The sequence below is a fragment of the Mustela putorius genome, unplaced genomic scaffold (genome assembly GCF_011764305.1).
Source record: "Mustela putorius furo isolate JIRA1106 unplaced genomic scaffold, ASM1176430v1.1 tig00003867_pilon_pilon_pilon, whole genome shotgun sequence".
NCBI lineage: Eukaryota > Metazoa > Chordata > Mammalia > Carnivora > Mustelidae > Mustela > Mustela putorius.
The window spans coordinates 20,373,227-20,392,149 of record NW_025422019.1 but is presented as its reverse complement, the minus strand read 5'-3'; the positions used below and the strand labels follow the sequence as shown (position 1 = coordinate 20,392,149).

The window sequence follows — 18,923 nt, the reverse complement described above, 5'->3', positions numbered from 1 at the left end:
TCCACATTATGGAATGAATGTTTGTATCCCCTCAAAATCCTTATGTTGTAATCACATGCCCCTGAAGGATGGTATTAGGAGGTCAGTGATTAGAATTAGATGAGTTCATGAGGGTAGAGACGTGATGAATGTGATTAGTGCTCTTAAAAAGGAGACTCCACAAAGCTCCCTAGCTCCATCAGCCATATAAAGACAGTGAGAATTCAGCAATCTACAACCCAGAAGATGGTCTTCACTAGAACTTGACCATGCTGGCACTCTCATCTTGAACTTTCAGCCTTCAGATCTGTGAGAAGCCAATGTCTGTTGTTTATTATGGTACTTTGTGTTTAGCAGCCTAAACCAAGACACTCCACTACCATAAATGTCAGACATGAGGAAAATATATATAAAACTATGTATTACTTTGGCAATAAAAGATATTATTTAAAATTTTATCTGGAGGAAGGTTTTTTTATTTTGGTAATAATATTACTTGATTCTATGACTCACTTCTGGAAATCACGTAAAATTAAAAATATTTAATGTGGCAGTTCATGATATATTTTCCTACTATGCACACTATACATTTCCTACAATGCTCTTCTATTATGAAGAGTTTCAGTTGGCTATATACATGAAGCTTTGAAATGAAGTTAATAGGTCCTGAGACTAAGAAAAACTGATTTCCTTGGTCAGTGTTCAGTCCATCCCTCAAAAAAAATTCCAGTGACAGAATACTAGAACATTCAATCTCCTTTCACACTGTTCCTCAGATTTTATTATCTGGAAAAACAGCAAAGGAGAACTATTTCCTGAACACCAATTATATTTGCCAGGAATTGAAGCAGGCACCATGCCCTAAAAGCAACTATTTTTCTAAGTGACAAGTATATACTGTTTCAGGACATGAAAAGTAGAATTTTAATATTATTTTTAACAAATTTTACATGTCTTAGGAAGTCTAAGATTCATTAAAATAACCGTAAGTCCAGACCAGCATTTAGAATGAAACAATGGCTACATGGCACGTTTGAGGTTAAGCAGATTTCAGTGGGGAAAAAAAATATATCCTTTTCTAGGCAAAAGTACATAAGTTAACACATAGTTACTCAGAGACTTTACTCCAAACCACTTACCCATTGCTTTTGTTTCTTCCCTTTTGGCGTTTAGAAGGGAAAATTTGAATTTTGCTCGAACTTCACTTTTTGGGCAGCTGACTAAAAGCAAATATAAGGACAAGTAGTCTTTACTTTCATCATCTAATCCCTTTGGATTTACCCTCAGGCACCTAAAACAAAACAACAAGCTCATATGGAGGAATATAAAACTTAAAACATTCAAAAAAGAGAGGCAATGCTGAAATTAGTTGTTAAATATCACAAACAGCACTCCTATTAAATATCTCCAGTTCTTTATAATTCTCTATACTATTAGGAACTTACTATAAATCTAATATAACCCATTAAGAAACAGTAACAAAACCATAAAGTAGCTGATAATATCAAAAACAAAAATTCAAAACAAAAATCTTACCATTTCATTTTGTCACTGGGGCTAGATGAGAATGTTGAACTTTTTAACACTTCACCCATTTCCTCTCGACAAAAACTGAAGTTATTAATGGTCCACATGTAGGAAAATTTTACTACTTTAACCTAAGAGATTCAGAAAACCACTTTTACAATGATGACTTTTTTGCTTTTAACTTGCCACGTTAAAAACACTTATAGTAACTCTAACAAAATGCTTTACAATATTTTCAAAATACTATAAAATTTTTAAGTGATATAAAGTAAGGCATTTTTAACAGCACGTACCTGTGTATAACACCAGCTTTCTGCTATAGGACCAGTAGACATATCTCCAGGGAGAGGTGGGCTGGGTTCCCGAGACATTGCCACTTTACTGCAGTCTTCCAAGATTTATGCAATATCCCGCACAGATGAATACTTTACTACAAAGAAAAGAAGTTCCATTTACTGATCAAAAGGTTTGACTGAATCAAGAGGGAGTATTTAAACAGTCATAAGACAATTAGTTTCCCAAATTTGATTATGAGGGAACATGCAAGGATTTCATTATTTCAATAATTAAAAAAGAAAAAAATCAAAACATTTTGTAACATGTAACACTTAAAAACTAAACAAATTTAATGCTTACAGATCTTATTTTATAAAGGTATACTTATCAAAATACCACAAAGCAAAAAATAACATATAGTTTAATAGTAAGAGTATAAACATAAAAGCACAAAATAACATGGACACTTACTGATAATATTATGATTAAGCCTTGAACAAGGTAGGGGGTTAGGAGCACTGAACCTCCTTGCAGTCAAAAACGCACATATCACTTTTACCTCCCCAGAAACTTAACTACTAATAGCCTACTGTTGACCAGAAGTCTTACTGATAACATAACAGTTGAGTAACACATATTTTACATATGTTATATACTGTATCTTTAAAATAAAGCTAGAAAAAAAAGTTATTAAGAAAATTATAAAGAAAATGCATTTACTGTACAATTTATTGAAAAAAATCTTCATATAAGTTGACCTGCATGATTCAAACCCATGTTATTCAAGCGTCAACTAATATCTGATTCACCTTTATCTTCTCATATATCAAAAGGATTGCGAAGTTAGAGCAGTCCTGAAAACTACAAATATTAGTCACTCATCTTTCTAAGTTTTGGTCAAAATACAAGAGTAGAAACTAACAAGCAATATTTTATGTGAAGAATAACATAGATTTCCACAGAAGTCTACGTCTATCTCATATAAACAGGTCTCTGTTGAAGATTTTGTCCCAATCGGAGTGTCCCTTACCAGATAATATGTACTTATCATAAAATTTCCTCCTAGTCAGCTGCTGTCTTACTACATTAATTTAGAAACATAATTAATTCAGCATTATCTTGCCAGGATATTAGTGACTAAAGGATGATTCTTCGCAACGTGTAAAGTCTATAAAAGAAAAGTGAAACTCAAGAGGATCTAAGTGTAGTTAGTTTGTAGGTGTGTGGGTGGGGGTGTTTGAAGATTACATTCAAACATAGGCACATCATACAAAATTCATAAGAAAATATTTGTTCTGTGTCTACAATGAAACCGTAGTATGAAACAAGAAAACAAAGATGGAAGAAAGCTATCGGAAAGATGCACAGAAACAAAAGGACCTATAAAAGATATAAAAAAATTTAGAAGTACAAATGAAGAAGCACATTTAAAATCTGCACCAGAAATAAACAATAAAAATACAAAACTACAACTGAGATATATTTCTGTGAAATTCAAAATGAGAAAGAAAATATTACAAGTATACATGTGTTCCTTTAAAGGAACAAAAATCAAGATGGCCCTATTTTTTCCCTCACTGTGAAATGCCTGAGGGTAACAGGATAATTACTATAGAGTTCTAAGGGAAAAAGAGCTGTAGCACAAGGATTCTACACTCTATCATGTTTTTTATTCATGTTTAAAGCAGTAGAAATTCATTTCCAGATGTGTAAAAATATGTAAACCACCTCCAGAGCTATTTAATAAAGGGATTAATTCATGCAAATTATTTTCCAGCCAAAGTCAGATGACTCAAGAGCAAGAACAGAGACAAAAACTTCCACCATGATGTTAAGTTTTCATTTTTATACCTCTGAACATGTAAAACAAATCTATGTTTTAAAACTTCACAGATATCAAAAAAAAAAGTTCTTAGAGCACTGTGACAAAATAAGTCAAATGAATAAAATATTAAGTAAAATTATGAAGTTATTCTTAAGGCACAAAATCAGTAGAAATCTATAAAAGGGGTGCTATTCATCTGACCCTTAGATCAAGAAATAGCTACTTCAAATCAAAAGCCAGGTTTGTGGGGAAAAACTCACTAACTTAAATGATTTAAGGTTTAGTTTAAAGGAAAAAAACCTTACAAATTAATTATAATTCACTGAACCACTGAAAACTAATTCATTCAAAAATAGAGAACATGGAAAAAAATAAATTAAATGAATTACTAAGTAAGACAATAAACGACAGTAAATGAAACTAAAGGAAAAGAGAAAGAAGGAAAGTAATTTTTATGCAATGGCTGAAAATTCTTCAACTAGATATGGGGAAAATCTGTTATGTCTTATGCTCTGAGAGTTGATATTTGAGTTGAGAACTAAAAGGTAAGAAAAACAGCAAAGACAAATCAAGGAAAAGGTGTGTGTAAGAGGAGAAAGAGCAGCCATTGTCAGGGCCCTAGGGCAAGAAAGAATCTGAGAAAATTTAAGGAAAAGAAAGGAGTCATGTCACTGATGGATTTTTAGCAGATTAACAATGTAATTTAGATAGTAGTAAGATCAGAATTACAACTTTTCAGGAAATAAACTGAATAAAAGCAAGAAAACAAATTGGAGAGGTATTAAGAATTGTATGGCAAGAGACAATGACAACAGACTAATACAGCATAACAGTAGAGGTGAGGAATGTGGTCCTATCAACTGAAATAAGTATTAAAAATAAAAAGAAATTGTTAAAAATTAAAAACACAAAAATCAACAGAATTTGTGATGGAATAAAACTAAAGGAAGGATAAATCAAAGAGAGGTTCTAGCTTGGGACTGGTGGAACGGGGAAGATGGCAATGCCATACTCAGATGGGAAAGACTGAGATAAAAGAGTAATTTTGGGGTGATGGGGGATGCAACTTCATTAAAGTGATACGTGCAATGATGAAAATATTTCAAATGAAACAACTTTAAAATTAACCCTTTATGAGTAAACTGTGTCATTTCTCCTTTAAAGTATGACAACTAAATTAATACACTCACACAAATGTACTTATACCTGTGCAAGTTCCTCACATACAAGAGTTCCTGTCACGTGATGTATCTGAAGCACAGCAAAATGTGAGAATCACCAAAATATCCAGCAAGAGAGTCAGAATAATAACACTGGGATTATTCTATCAGGAGTACTTAAAAATCACAACAGCATTAAAGGAGAGGTTAGAAAAAAAAGTGGATGTTCCTTAACAAAACAAGCAAAAATAGGGGCACCTGGGTGGCTCAGCCATGTTAAGCATCTGCCTTTGGTTCAGGTCATGATCCCAGGATCCTGGGATAGAGCTCTGAGTCCCTCTCCCTCTACTGCTCCCCCTGTTTGTGAACACTCTCTCTCTGTCAAATAAAATCTTAAAAAAAAAAAAAAAAGCCAAAATAGCGATGAATGATGGTAAACAGTATGCCTCAAGGAAAAGTGAATATGTAATTTAAAAGCATTGCCCATTGTCACTTTAACAAGAATTTCTCATTTATGCATAAAAATTAGGTACTGGTCTTAAATACCTCCAAGTTGTCACCTTCAACTGCTTTTATAAAACACATATGGTTATTTACTTTTATCTGAAAGCAGAACATAAGACAAGCACTCACAACAGTAAGTTAAGATCACTAATAGTCACTTTAAAGATACTAGTTCCCCTACATATTTAACAGCTTTATTAAGGTATAATTTACATATCACAAAATTCACTCATTATAGGTGAATGATTTTTAGTGAATTTATACAGTTGTGCATTCATCAATGCAATACAGTATTATAATTCTCCTATGATCCCCAAAGGTCCTTTGTACCCCCACATTTAGGCAACCACTAATCTGCTTTCCATAGTTATACCTTACCTAGATGTTCCATTTAAATAGAACTGTATCATGTGTAGTTTTAAGTCTGGCTTCTACTGTCTTTCCTGAATGTGTGTTATAGTTTCCTGTTTCTTTGCATATCTCATAATTTTTGTCTGAAAGCTGGACAATGATTAATATATTGTAGTAACTCTGAATTCTGATTTGTTTTTCTATGGATTATTTTCTTCTTTTTAGTAACTTGCCTGGAATTAACACTAGTATCTATTGCCACCATACTTACTGTATGGCTGCTGATGTTCCTCCTGGCTTTTTATTACTTTTTTTTTTTTTTTTTCTAGTTACTTAGCAAAACTGCAGGCTGTTCCCCTTCCTTCTACTGAGTCTGTTACCTTTAGTTGACTAAACTACAGGTTCCCCACCCTCTGGCTCCAAATCAAATCCACCTGATCTGGTGGCAAAACTGCTGTTTTCCTGGCTAGGCCCAGACTGATAAAACTGTCACTGTTGTTTACTGGGCTGGGAGTGGAAATATGAGCAGAAATATGAATTGGATATTTCTCTTAACCAAGTTCAATTAATAAATGTACTAAAAAGAGTAATGATTATCAGAGTTACCTGTTAGAAATATGTGAAAGGGGTCCTAGTTAATACTTTCAGCTGCTCTAAAGCAAGCTGATAAACCATTATGAACAGTTGCAAAAACACAAACCAAGAAAAATATTTGCACTGTATTACATCACGAGGGGTTAATTTCCCCAGTATGTAAGAAATTCCTGAAAATTAGAAAAAGAATACAAATAATTCACAGAAAAGAACTTTACTCATTATTGGAGAAATACAACTTAAAAGAAAATTAAGAATTTATTTTTTAACCTATCAGACTGGCAACAACAATCCACAAGATTCATACATTTCTAGTGGGAATATAAATTATACAGCTGTTTTAATAATCACCCTTCTCATTTTTTTTTTAATGGTGAAATTCCTGGCAAAAGAGAAGGAAATAATTCTAATAAAAAAGATACAAATTTTATTTTAAATATGAGAACACCTATGGCATTATTTGATGGCCCTGAGAACAATTTATATAATTTCTGGCAACTCAGAATGATTTCAAAAAACATTCAGAAAAATAGCTAGATATAAAAGCAAGTCACATGAAAAAATTTAACCTCCTTTGTAATCAATGCATACAAAAAGAACACATTCAATTTTTTACCTATAGTATGGTCAAAGGTTATTTTAAATCATTAATCTCTGTATAGCCAACAAAATTGCAGAGAGATAGACATTTAGTCTTTTTTTTTTCTTTTTTAAAGATTTTATTTATGAGAGAGAGAGTACAAGTGAGGAGAGCCTACAAGCAGGGGGAGGGGCAGAGGGAGGGGGAGGGGCAGAGGGACGGGGAGAAGCAGGGCTTGATCCCAGGACCCCAGGATCATGACCTGAGCCAAAGGCAGCAGCTTCAATGACTGAGCCACCCAGGCGCCCCCAGTTAGCCTTTTCTGTAAAACAATTTTACAATTAGTATCTAAAGAAACTCTTTACCAGATTCACCCTACATATTTATCCTGAGAAAAGTATTACAACTGTGGAAAAAACAAATTAAGTATAAATACAGTATGCTTTTGTGATATACATGTAGGATTATGCAACCATTAAGAGCATTAAATGTTCTTAATGTCAGGGAAAGTATTCAAATCTGCTGTGCATGGGTATATACAATTTTATTAATATAATATATTTACTGATATATAATTTTATATTTATATACATACATATGTACATAAGGAGTAGGCCTAAAAGGATTTTACTTCTATAAATAACACCCAGAGTCAATACAAGTATAGGTGCATGAAAAAAACCAGACTGGCACAAAGATCAATGAGTTATACTTTGGCACTGCAATATCAACACTGATAAGTTATACACCTAAATATTAATAGAGGCTATATCTGGATGGTAAGATTTTCTAATTTTTCTCTATATTAATAAATAAATTTGTCATTATTTTTAAAAGTAGAAAATACAGTTATTTGCATGCCATATGAACACACAGAAAACATGTAATGTGTGTGTGTGCATGTATTACTCTCTAAGGAGGAGAGATTGAGAGATGTTCAAAGAAAATGTTAATGTTAATCTTCCTAATATTTAAATTTTCATAAGTTACCAACTAACTTAACATTAATAAAATACATAAGTAAGTTTAAAAAACCAGAAGCATAAAGAACAGAGTTCTTTAATGCCTCTACAAGAGCTATTACCTCCTCAAGTGTAACTCACAACATAGTTCATAAATAAAGCCAACTAAGTAAAAGGCTACAGATTTTTGTTTCTTTTCCAACTATTCTTGCAAATGATGCAGTTATGGAATGGGAGTATGGAGAATGCCGCTGAGCGCTTACAAGACATTACATACTTCTTTATTCTTCAACAAATCTATGAGATGTGTGGTAATAATCCCATCTTAACCATGAGAAAATCATCAGGCAGGTTAGAAAGCTTACTTTAGACTACAGATAACCAGAAAATGGTTGAACACAAATTTAATGGGTTTCACAGCCTATATATACTCTTTCCATGGAATCAGCTGCCCCTTCTGATATTACAGAGCTGAAACAGCCCTGGTCCAACTCTCATGTTACAGAGGAGGACCAAGAGAGAGACTGGGTACAGAAATAAATGGTCCAAGCTTATACTGTTAGGTAAATATTAGAAGAAAGGAAAAGAACTCCCAAAGTCTATTTCAGTGCTGTTTCCAGTATTCTATTTTTTTTCTCTTCCAAAAAAAAAGCACAGTAGACTATCAACTATCAACTATGTCCAGGACATTCAGGACTTCCTAATCTTGTTCTCACAGAAGAGCTTGCAGAAAGAGAGTGCAAAACTAGAAATAAGATCTAGAGAATAATACAAGATAATCAACCAACAGATATTAACAAATAAGTAAAAGTTTCTTCCATATTCTACATAGGCTTTTAAAAATTTTAAGTAGTGTTGCCTAGTTTTACGTACTAAAGGAAAACAAGTCTCTTGTTATTGAAATAAACACATGTAATTTTCTACCTTAACAAAATGTCTGAGTGCCAAATTAGTGTTCAAATGTATATGTCATAGACATACACATAACTCCATAAATTATAAAGAACTTCAAATATTCAAAAAATGTCAACCATCTTCCTCCCACTATCCTTGTGTGCCCTCCCACCACCAAATCTCCTCTCCCCACAAGAAGTTATCTATATCCTGAATTTGTCCTCACAGTGATGAAATTTCTTCACATTCTTATTACCCACTTATGAATCTCTGAACTATATAGAGAGAAGCTCACAGATAACATAATAAAGTATATGAACATAGACGTCATCAAAAATAGCAAAGTGGTGAACTCCAAAACTCCATCCCTTCAAAAATGCAATGAATAAGCTGGGAAAAATGTTTTGGAACTCTGAAATCAAATGAAAACTTACAATCAGGAAAATGCCTGATGAAGAATGCAGCTGCTAAAATTTCAGGAAGTAGGTTTTAACATATGTACTTACCATGGTCCCTTCCTCAGTTAAGCAGCAGCCATGAAGACATGAGCCCACATTTCTGGTGCAGGTTGCTGATACCAGAGGGAGCTATACAGACTTATTCCAAAAGAACTGTGGTTATGTGCTTTCTCTAGGTCTGTAACTCCTTAAAGGATCAGCTCAAGAGCCTGCCTTTGTTTCACATGCCTTGGAGCTTCCACAGGGTAGAAGCAGTATTCTGGGTGGCAGCCTTTGTCAAAGCATTTAAAGCCCAATGTATTACCTAGCTGCAGCTGCCTGGAACACGGGGTAAGAGTTAATAAGCAATACCCAGACAGGGAAGTCTGGGAAGAAAAAAATTAAAAAAGATATGTGGGGGGCAAAGGGCTTTGAAAAGTTCCCACATGGGGCACCTGGGTGGCCCAGCCTGTTAAGCATCCTGACTCTTGGTTTTGCCTCAGATTGTGATCTGATGGTTGTGAGAATGAAATCCACATTTGACTCCATGCTTAGTGTGGAATCTGTTTGAGATTTCTCTCCATATCCCTCTGTCCCTTCTGCTCATGCTCGCTCGCTCTCTCTCTTCCTAAAATCAGTCCAAAGAAAGAAACAAGCAAACAAACAAAGAAAAGATCCTGAGTAAACAGAGGGAACTAGAAGACCACGTGCATATCTGGGAACAAACACATGCTTGCCAAATATGAGAGAACACCATAAGCTATTAACTCTGGCTCACCTTTGAGTACCATATAGAAAGTGAAGATGAAAGTAGAGTTCTAAATAGCCTGCCTAAGTAATGTCCTAACAGAGAGTGTTGGCTATGAGGTTCGAAGTGGTTTCCATGTAGTTATGGAAGTAAAAAATAAGTCGAAATTGAAAAGATGGAAAAACATACTTCATATAAATAAGCAAAACAGACATCAAAATTGTTACAATGCATAGAAGAACTTACATATTGATAAAAGGATTAATATAAAACAACTGTAACATATATGCATCAAACAACAGGCTCCAAAAACAAATAAGCAAAAACCAATAGAATGAGAGAAATATACAATTCTGCAAAAATAGTTGAACATATCAATAACTGACTTCCAATAATGCATAGAACCATCAGGAAGAACATAAACACAAAAATAAGAGAATGTGAACAGCATTATAAAACAACTGAACCGAGAACCTGGGTGGCTCAGTGGGTTAAGCCTCTGCCTTCAGCTTAGGTCATGATCTCAGGGTCCTGGGCTCGAGGCCTACATCGGGCTCTCTGCTCAGCAAGGAGCCTGCTTCCCCCTCTCTCTCTGCCTGCCTCTCTGCCTACTTGTGATCTCTCTGTCAAATAAATAAAATCTTTAAAAAACAAACAAACAAACAAACAAACAAAAACCAAACAACTGAACCGTATGTGCTATAGTGTGTGCTGTGAAGTGTATAAGCCTGACAATTCACAGCCCTGTACCCCTAGAGCTAATAATGCATTATATGTTAATTAAAAAAAAAAAAATGAAATCAAAAACAAAAGCAAACAAACAAAAAAACAACTAAACCTAACAGACATCTACCTATCAACAGCAGAATATATCTTCTTTTTGAGTACACATGAACAGACTCCATTTATACCATATGCTAGGATATAAAATAAGTGTCTAATAAATTTTAAAAGACTAAAATTGTACAAAGTATCTTTTCTAATTGCAATGGAATGAAACTGTACATCAGTAAGAGGAAAACTGAAAAATTCACAAATATTTGGCAATTAAAGAACATATTCTTTTTTTTAAAAATTTTTTATTTTTTATAAACATATATTTTTATCCCCAGGGGTACAGGTCTGTGAATCACCAGGTTTACACACTTCACAGCACTCACCAAAGCACATACCCTCCCCAATGCCTATAATCCCACCCCCTTCTCCCAACCGCCCTCCCCACAGCAACCCTCAGTTTGTTTTGTGAAGATTAAGAGTCACTTATGGTTTGTCTCCCCCCCAGTTCCATCTTGTTTCATTGATTCTTCTTCAACAACAAACAGGCAAAAAAGAAACAGCACGTGAAACATTAGAAAAGAGTATTTTCTTTCAGACAAAAGAAAATGAGAATACAACATACCAAGATTTATAGGATACAATGAAGGATGCATTCAGATGGAAATGTATACCTTTAAATACCTATAATAAAAAAAGAAAATTCTGAAATCAATAATCCAATTTTACACCTTGAAAATACAGAAATAGAAGAAAACACTAAGCTGAAAGCTTACAGAATGGAGGAAATATCAAAAATTAGAGGGAAGAAAAATGAAATAGAGAATAGAAAAACAACAAAAGGAGTAAAACAAAAGTTGGTTCTTTGAAAAAAATCTACAAAACTGACAAACCTTTAGCTAGACCTGACCAAGACAAAAAAGAGGACTGAAACGACTAAAATCAGAAACAAAAGTGAGGACATCATTACCAACCTGACAGAGATGAAATGCATAAGAGAATAATATTAATCACTTGTACACCAAGAGATTAGATAACCTAGAGGAAATAGACACATTCCTTAAAAAAACAAAATACAAATGAAGACTGACTCAAAAACAGAAAACTGGGACAGACCTATAATCAGTAAAGACACTGAATTATTAATCAAAAACAAACAAACAAACAAGCAGACCCCCAAACAAAAACAAAAAACTTCAAAGCATGACAGCTTGATAACTCCACAGATCTGCTCTCCACTGAAAATTACAAAACTACAATCATTTATTGTAGTTCCTGGAAATGGTCCTGGGGACAGAGGGCAAATGAGGAAAGATTTACTCAAGAAAATCTACAAGGGATTTTAAGACAAGTGAGTCTATGATGTTAGTACCAGGACTCCCCTGGTCCCTTCGCCCTAGCTCAGAAAGTGTCAACTCCACTTTAGACTGGTACAGCCGAGAACAGGGCTCCCTCTTTCCCCTGTGGGCTCAGGAGTCTATCTTATTGGGAAGGTCAGGATATCAACATTTCTCATTCTGCCTCCAGGTACCTATTGCTGAAGGTAAAGTACTAGGTAAGTGCCACCAAGTATATGGGGGGAGGGAAGGCTCTCTTTTTCCATACAACCTACAGTGATGGGATGTAGGCTTTAACTTTCCCATAAAGCTGCTGGGGCACTGACTGCTATTATTCCAGCTTCTAAGGTGAGAATTCCACACTGGGAGACCCAACCCAAGTAGACATGTGTATACTATTCCCTTCATTACACAAACAGCTCAGATCCTACAGCAGAGATATAACTGGAAGAGAAATGCATCATTGTCCCCACTGTATACTTGAGACCTGATCTGGAGATACTGCCTGTGAGATGAAGGGAGCCATAAAACATACAGATTCAAATGTCTTCTCTGAGAAATACTTCATTTGCAAGCAAATGGACAAACGTGCTATGAAAAACAGTGGAGGCCCTGGTGGAAAGGCAACTGAGAGGAGTCTGGAGAAATCACTGGACATAAAGACTAAACCATAGGTTGGTTGGTTGGCTGGTTTGCCAGACTGAACAAAAAAGAGAGATAATAGAAGTAACCTACCTGGAGTCAGAACAAGCTTCAAACACTGATTTAAGAAACTATCCCTCCAAAGGAACTCAAATTTGATTAATCTGTAGAGCAATTAAAGCCAGAGGCACTGTTGAAAACAAGATTGTAATTAGCACTATATTAGGAGACCTTAAAAGTTACATGCAGTCACGATGATATAGTCTAAAAGAGCCCTGCTCAAACTACTGTCATCCCAGAGTAACTGTAGGAACACTCAAGGTTGTGCCCCTTTAGGAGAAACATCTGAAGGAAGGAGGTGGTGGTGGTGGTGGTGTGTGTGTGTGTAAGGGAAAGTGGGGATAGAAGAAGAGGAATGTAGACTCTGTTAAATTAACCCAGCCAGTCATCAAATAAACAAACAAGTGAGATACAGTAACAGGCACTAGAAAGGAAAAGCCAGCTCCAAGAATTTATACATTGTATAAAAAGTCTAGTTTTTATGCTAAGAAATAAGAAAGTATGGCTCACATAACAGGATAAAAAAGGAGATGAAACTATGGTTCCAAGAAGATGTTGAATTTAACAGACAAAATCTTCAAAGTAGCTACTATAAATATGCCCAAAGAACAAAAGGAAACTGATAGTAAAGAACATCAATAAAGAGTCTCAAGTTATATATACAGAAAAAGGAAATTCTGGAGTTGAAAAATACTATAACTAAAATTAAAATTTCACATAAAGGGCTATGTTCATATAAAGCAGATACATACTTGGAGAAAAATTATTACACTTACTGAGAAATCAATAGAGATTATACAATCTAGAGATAAAAGAATGAAGAAAGAAAGAGGAATAGAGACAGAGAAATCTAGGACATTATTAAGCACATTGACATAAAAAGGAAATATGAGACAAAAAGGAGAAAAATATTTGAAGAAATGACTAAAAACTTCTCAAATTTACTGAAAACAATGATATACGCACATTTAGGAAGCATTTTTATTAATTTTTCAACTAAAAACTGTAAATCATTCTTCAACTGTGAAATACTAACATATTTATGCTTAAAGTTTTCTGAACTGCATCATGAAGTTACAACTGAAAATAGTATGAAATTGCCCCAGCAATTTTATATACATGATGACTATGATTACAAAATAAAGGAGATCAGTTAATATGTAACTTAATATATCATGTTCAAATAGTTTTGCTAAGACTTATCACAGAAATAAGAATAACTAGACTAATAAATGTTTATAAAAATGATAATACATGTATCATATATTTCTTAAATCTCTTGAATTAAGCATACAATGACTTCATGACAGAACAATAAGTATTTACTATATGCTTAGATATGTGTCATGCACTCTAATGTACCTTTAACTGCAATGAAGTAACATATAGTCTCTACTCTGGAGAAGACCGTAATATTGTAGGAGAAACAGATACACGGTAGCATACTTCTGCTATGATAATGTGACAGAGGAATGTACACAGTAATAATGAACACTTTCAGGACAAGAAGGATATCCTGAAGATAGTCTCTGAGCTGGATTCTGGAAGAAGCAAATAAATGACAGGAAGACCACAAACTACAGCACAGATTTTAATAGCAAGTGTTCTATGCTGAGACCAGCTTGGATCACGGTTTTGTCATGGATTCTTGAATCTTACACTCACCGGTCCTTTCCTTTCTGTATTAAAGGAATTTTAAAATTTCTTTAGATTCCTTCATTTGTAAAATGTGGATGGGTAAGTGCATGCTTACACTTTGCACAAACTGAATACCAGAATACACATATAATAATGAAAACTTCACAAGTGACATTTGAGGGTAAATGGTGGTAAGGATGAATAATAACCAAAACAAGTAATTAATGTATATAAAAAGGCAACTTAAATTCTGCTGTTAAGTAGAAAACTTGACATAAAAAATAAAATCTGTTTATAGGCATCTATCTAGAGCTGCTCAAGCAATCAGGACAGGGGATCCCAAAATTCCAGAATGTAAAAGACATCAGGATAAATGGAATAAAAAGTGTTCTAAGGTTCTAGCATTCTTGGAGAAATGGTAAGTTTAAGTACTGATATTAGCTGTAATAAGTAAATGAAGCATACTATAATCATTAGGGTAACCACTAAAAGAGAAGTGAGATAGCTTAACTATAAATATGATAAACAAGGGGGGGCCTGGGTGGTGCAGTGGGTTAGGTTTCAGACTTGGTTTCGGCTCAGGTTGTGATCTCAGGGTTGTGAGATCAAGCCCTGAGTCAAGTCCTGCCCACCCTGGTCAGGTTCTGTGCTCAGCATGGAGTCTTTTCTCTCCCTCTCCTTCTGCCCCTCCAACTCGTGTGCACGTATGCTCATTCTCTCTCTAAATCTTTAAAAAATATGTGATAAACAACAAAAAAGGAAAAAAATACAAAAGTGAAATAGCAAGATGATAGATAATATAAATAACTATATTTATATATATACTAAATATATAATGTAAATATATTACATTTACATATAAGTATGTTAACTATGCCAGTTATCAGACTGGATTAAATATACTCAAAGACATTACTAAGTTCAATGTCAGATCTTGGAATGGTAAAAAGGCAGTAGTGGGAATACTGGCAAAAACCTGATTCAAGTCTACAGTTAGTTAACCGTATGTTATACAAATGGTAATTTCTTTTTTTTTAAATTTAATGTTGTTTTATTCAATAATAACAAAGCATTTACATTTAATTGCTGTTTAACATGAAACTTAATATGGTGTTAACATGATAGGAAACTATGTGAGGAAAGAATAAATTGCCACTGTTTGTTGTTTGCAGAAGACAAAATATGAGGGTAAGAAAGTTTTTAATTAAAAGGATGGGAAAATGTATACTTTTTTGCAAATCCTATCCAAAACAAAGCAGGTATAGCTACACTAGGATCAGACAGAACAGACTTTAAAGCAAGAAACATTAGGAAAGATAAAAAGAAAGGTAGGGGCACCTGGGTGGCTCAGTGGGTTAAGCCTTTGCCTTCAGCTCAGGTCATGGTCCCGGGGTCCTGGGATTGAGCCCCGCATGGGGCTCCCTGCTTAGTGGGGAGCCTGCTTTCCCCGTCTCTCTGCCTGCCTCTCTGCCTAGTTGTGATCTCTCTCTGTCAAATAAATTAAAAAAAAAAAAAAGTGATAAAAAGAGAAAAAAGGACAATCACAAGAACATAATTTTTTCTTTTTTTAAGATTTATTTGAGAGAGAGAGAGAGAGCATGCACGTGCATGGGGGAGAGGTAAAGAGGAAGTGAAAAAGAGAGAAAGAATTTCAAGTAGACTCTGCCCTAAGCTCAGAACCTATCCAGGTCAATCTTAACTCCCTGAAATCAAAACCTAAACTGGAAACCAAGAGTTGAACACTCAACCCATTGAGCCACACAAGAACATAATTCTAAATATGTCTGCATACAATAGGACTGCTTCTAAAAATTATAGCAGGAGACTAATTTCCTCAACAAGCGAAAGAACAACCTTAATGACATATATACATACATATACAGAGACAGAACACAACACCCAACAGCAAAAGAATAAAGTCATCTCAACTACACAGAATACATTTACCAAAACTAATCATATTCTTGCATGATAAAGAAAGCCTTGAAAACAAATTTCAGGTCATTGAGATCATTCAGAGTATGACCCTTAACTTTGCTCTCTTACAGCATTTTGTAGTTTTCTGTGTAGAAATTGTGAGCATCCTTAACTAGATTTATTTCTAGAAGTTGGTTTTTAAATTGTGCTATAAATGGCATCTTTTTAAGATTTTTTATTTTCTGGTTATTTGTTGCTAACTTATAGGAATAAAATGAATTTTTGTCTGTTGACCTTGTGTGCAATAGCATGAAAAAACTGCTTGTTAATTTCATTATTTTGTATACAATCATGTTATCTATGAGTGCTGACTCTTTTCTTTTCTTTTTCAATTCTTATACCTTTTATTTTTCTTGCCTTAAGGCTAGAATTCCAGTACAGTATTGAATGAAAACACTGATAATAGCCCCTTATCTCATCTCAAATTGTAGGGGTGTTGGTGTATATTTTAAGACACTTGTAAAATTAAGGAAGTTTGTTTTTTTTTTGTTTTTTTTTTTATTCCTAGTTGTAAAGATTTTTTTGTTCTGAAAGGGCACTTAATTCCATCAACAGCTTTTTCTGGATGTATCAAGGTGATCTATTTTTCTTTGTTAATAGGATCTATTATTACATTAATAGATTCTAATATTATTTGCCCTTGCATTCCTCAAATAAAATCCCATTGGTCATGAAATTGTAATACTTTTTATGCAGGCCTAGGTTTGATTTGCTGTTAGTTTATTTAGGGTTCTTACATATGGTGCTGATGAGAGATTTTCCTTACCTTCCTTTCTTATGATAGTGCTTGACTGGTTTTGGTATAAAAGTTAACATTGGTTTCATCAAACATACTGTGAAGTTTGTTTCTGTCTCCTATTCTGCAGAAGAGCTTATACAGTGAAGCCATCTGTGTAAGTTTTCATTGTGGGGGTGTTTGTAATAATGAATTCAATTTTAATCAAAATAGGACTATTTATGATTTTCCCTTTCATATTGTGTGTCAGTTTTGGTAAGTTATGTTTTTTTAAGTAATTTTAAGCCTGGTTTAAAAAACCCAGAACATTGGGCACCTGGCTGGCTCAGTGGGTTAAGCATCTGCCTTCGGCTCAGGTCATGTTCCCAGGGTCTTGGAATCGAGTTCCACATCAGGTTCCCTCCTCATCAGAGAGCCTAATTCTCTATCTGCCCACCTCGCTCCTCCACTCATTCTCTTTCTCTTGCAAAAATAAAATACTTAAAAAAACAAAAACAAAAACAGAACAAAGGAGATTCATACCCTCTTCCAAACTCATGTGAAAGATATAGAGCCTTCTATCAATTTTCTAATTTCTAAATACCTAGATAAAATTCTGCACTTAAGATGGAACTTCAAAAACAGAACATAGCTATAGGCAGAGAACTGAGCACATTTATCTGTCTCTTACTTTCCACCATTATCAATGAGATGACAAGTTTTCACAAAAGAATAAAGACATTAGTAGGATTGGAAAATAAGGGTAATAATGGTGGATCAGAAATTCTGAAAAATTCAAGGCCCATAAATGGGAATAAATTAGCAAAGATATCAATCATATGGGAAAATTATGGAAAAATTAAGGGAGAAAAATCACAATCCAAGATAGAAGAAGTATCTACAGTTCTTTCAAAGAGGCCCAAAGAAGAACCAACCTTTCACCAAATACAAAAAGCAGGAGAAGGTCAAGGCAATAATAAGGTTAATTATTTTAGAAACAGTATTTGGGCTAGCTGAGACAGCTGTGACCTCCCCTTTCCCAAGGCTCGCTGCTGTGGCTTTTACCATCATGCCAAAGTCAAAGAACTGCTTCCTAAGGGAAATTGGCCACCTGTTATAAGAGTTATCAGTGCTTAAGAGACAAACAGGACACAGACTGGACAAACTCTGAATATAATAAAAGACATTAGGAATGGGACAAGAAGAGATAATTTCTAATAGAAATTAAATACTCTACTACATGAAATAAAGTCCTCTTTATTTTGAAATGTGTGGGAATGGGGAAGGGGGTAGTCCCCAACCTACTGACACAATCTACAGAGAAGTAGATAATGTTTTAACACTATGTCCCCTTACACTGAATTCATGCACAGCCTTCCCATTCAGGGAAGAAGGCTGATGGGGAGGAGACCTATGCAACCTTAGGGAAAACCATGCCAGCCAGACACCGTTATTTAATAAGCTAGCTCTTCATCCCAAAATATTAATGAAAAACCAAGGATTACAGACATTTGGGAAAAGATCCAAAAATGAAAACATACAACTGATAGAAATGGAGACCATACAGGGGGCAGAACGGCACACTCAAAGAAATTTCTCATAAAGTACACCTGAATAAAACAAAAATAAGCTGCTTTGAAAAAGTAGTCAGAAAAGATTAATTCTTAAAATTCTTGTAAATGGCCATAACTGATGCATGAGTGCAAAATAAAAGTTGAAGACTATTTTTTTTTAATTTTTTTAATAAACATATATTTTTACCCCCAGGGGTACAGGTCTGTGAATCGCCAGGAAGTTGAAGACTATTTTTGATGAGACAGACTAAAACACAAAGAATATTGGAAATAAGAAAAACTAGAGACCTGAAGGTCAGGTTGAAGAGATATAATATGGCTAATAGATGCTTCCTGAGGGGGATAAAAACAGGAAAAAATAGGGACATA

General features: G+C 34.4%; 1 protein-coding gene across 7 annotated transcripts in view; it reads right to left on the bottom strand.

Moving 5' to 3' along the window:
* Positions 1-18,923, bottom strand: part of SPOPL (speckle type BTB/POZ protein like) — a 65,151-nt gene that overhangs the window by 23,715 nt on the left and 22,513 nt on the right. For 5 of the 7 annotated variants that reach the window (XM_045066443.1, XM_013048904.2, XM_013048902.2 and 2 more), the window contains 3 exons: positions 1,800-1,936; positions 1,516-1,637; positions 1,119-1,270 (listed from right to left, as the gene is read on the bottom strand). In XM_045066443.1, the coding sequence (XP_044922378.1) occupies positions 1,119-1,270; positions 1,516-1,637; positions 1,800-1,877 (352 nt within the window). In that variant the 5' untranslated portion in view covers positions 1,878-1,936. Of the gene's footprint in view, positions 1-1,118; positions 1,271-1,515; positions 1,638-1,799; positions 1,937-4,813; positions 5,008-11,236; positions 11,296-18,923 lie in introns of those variants that run through there. The other 2 variants (XM_013048903.2, XM_045066442.1) reach the window with 2 other exon arrangements.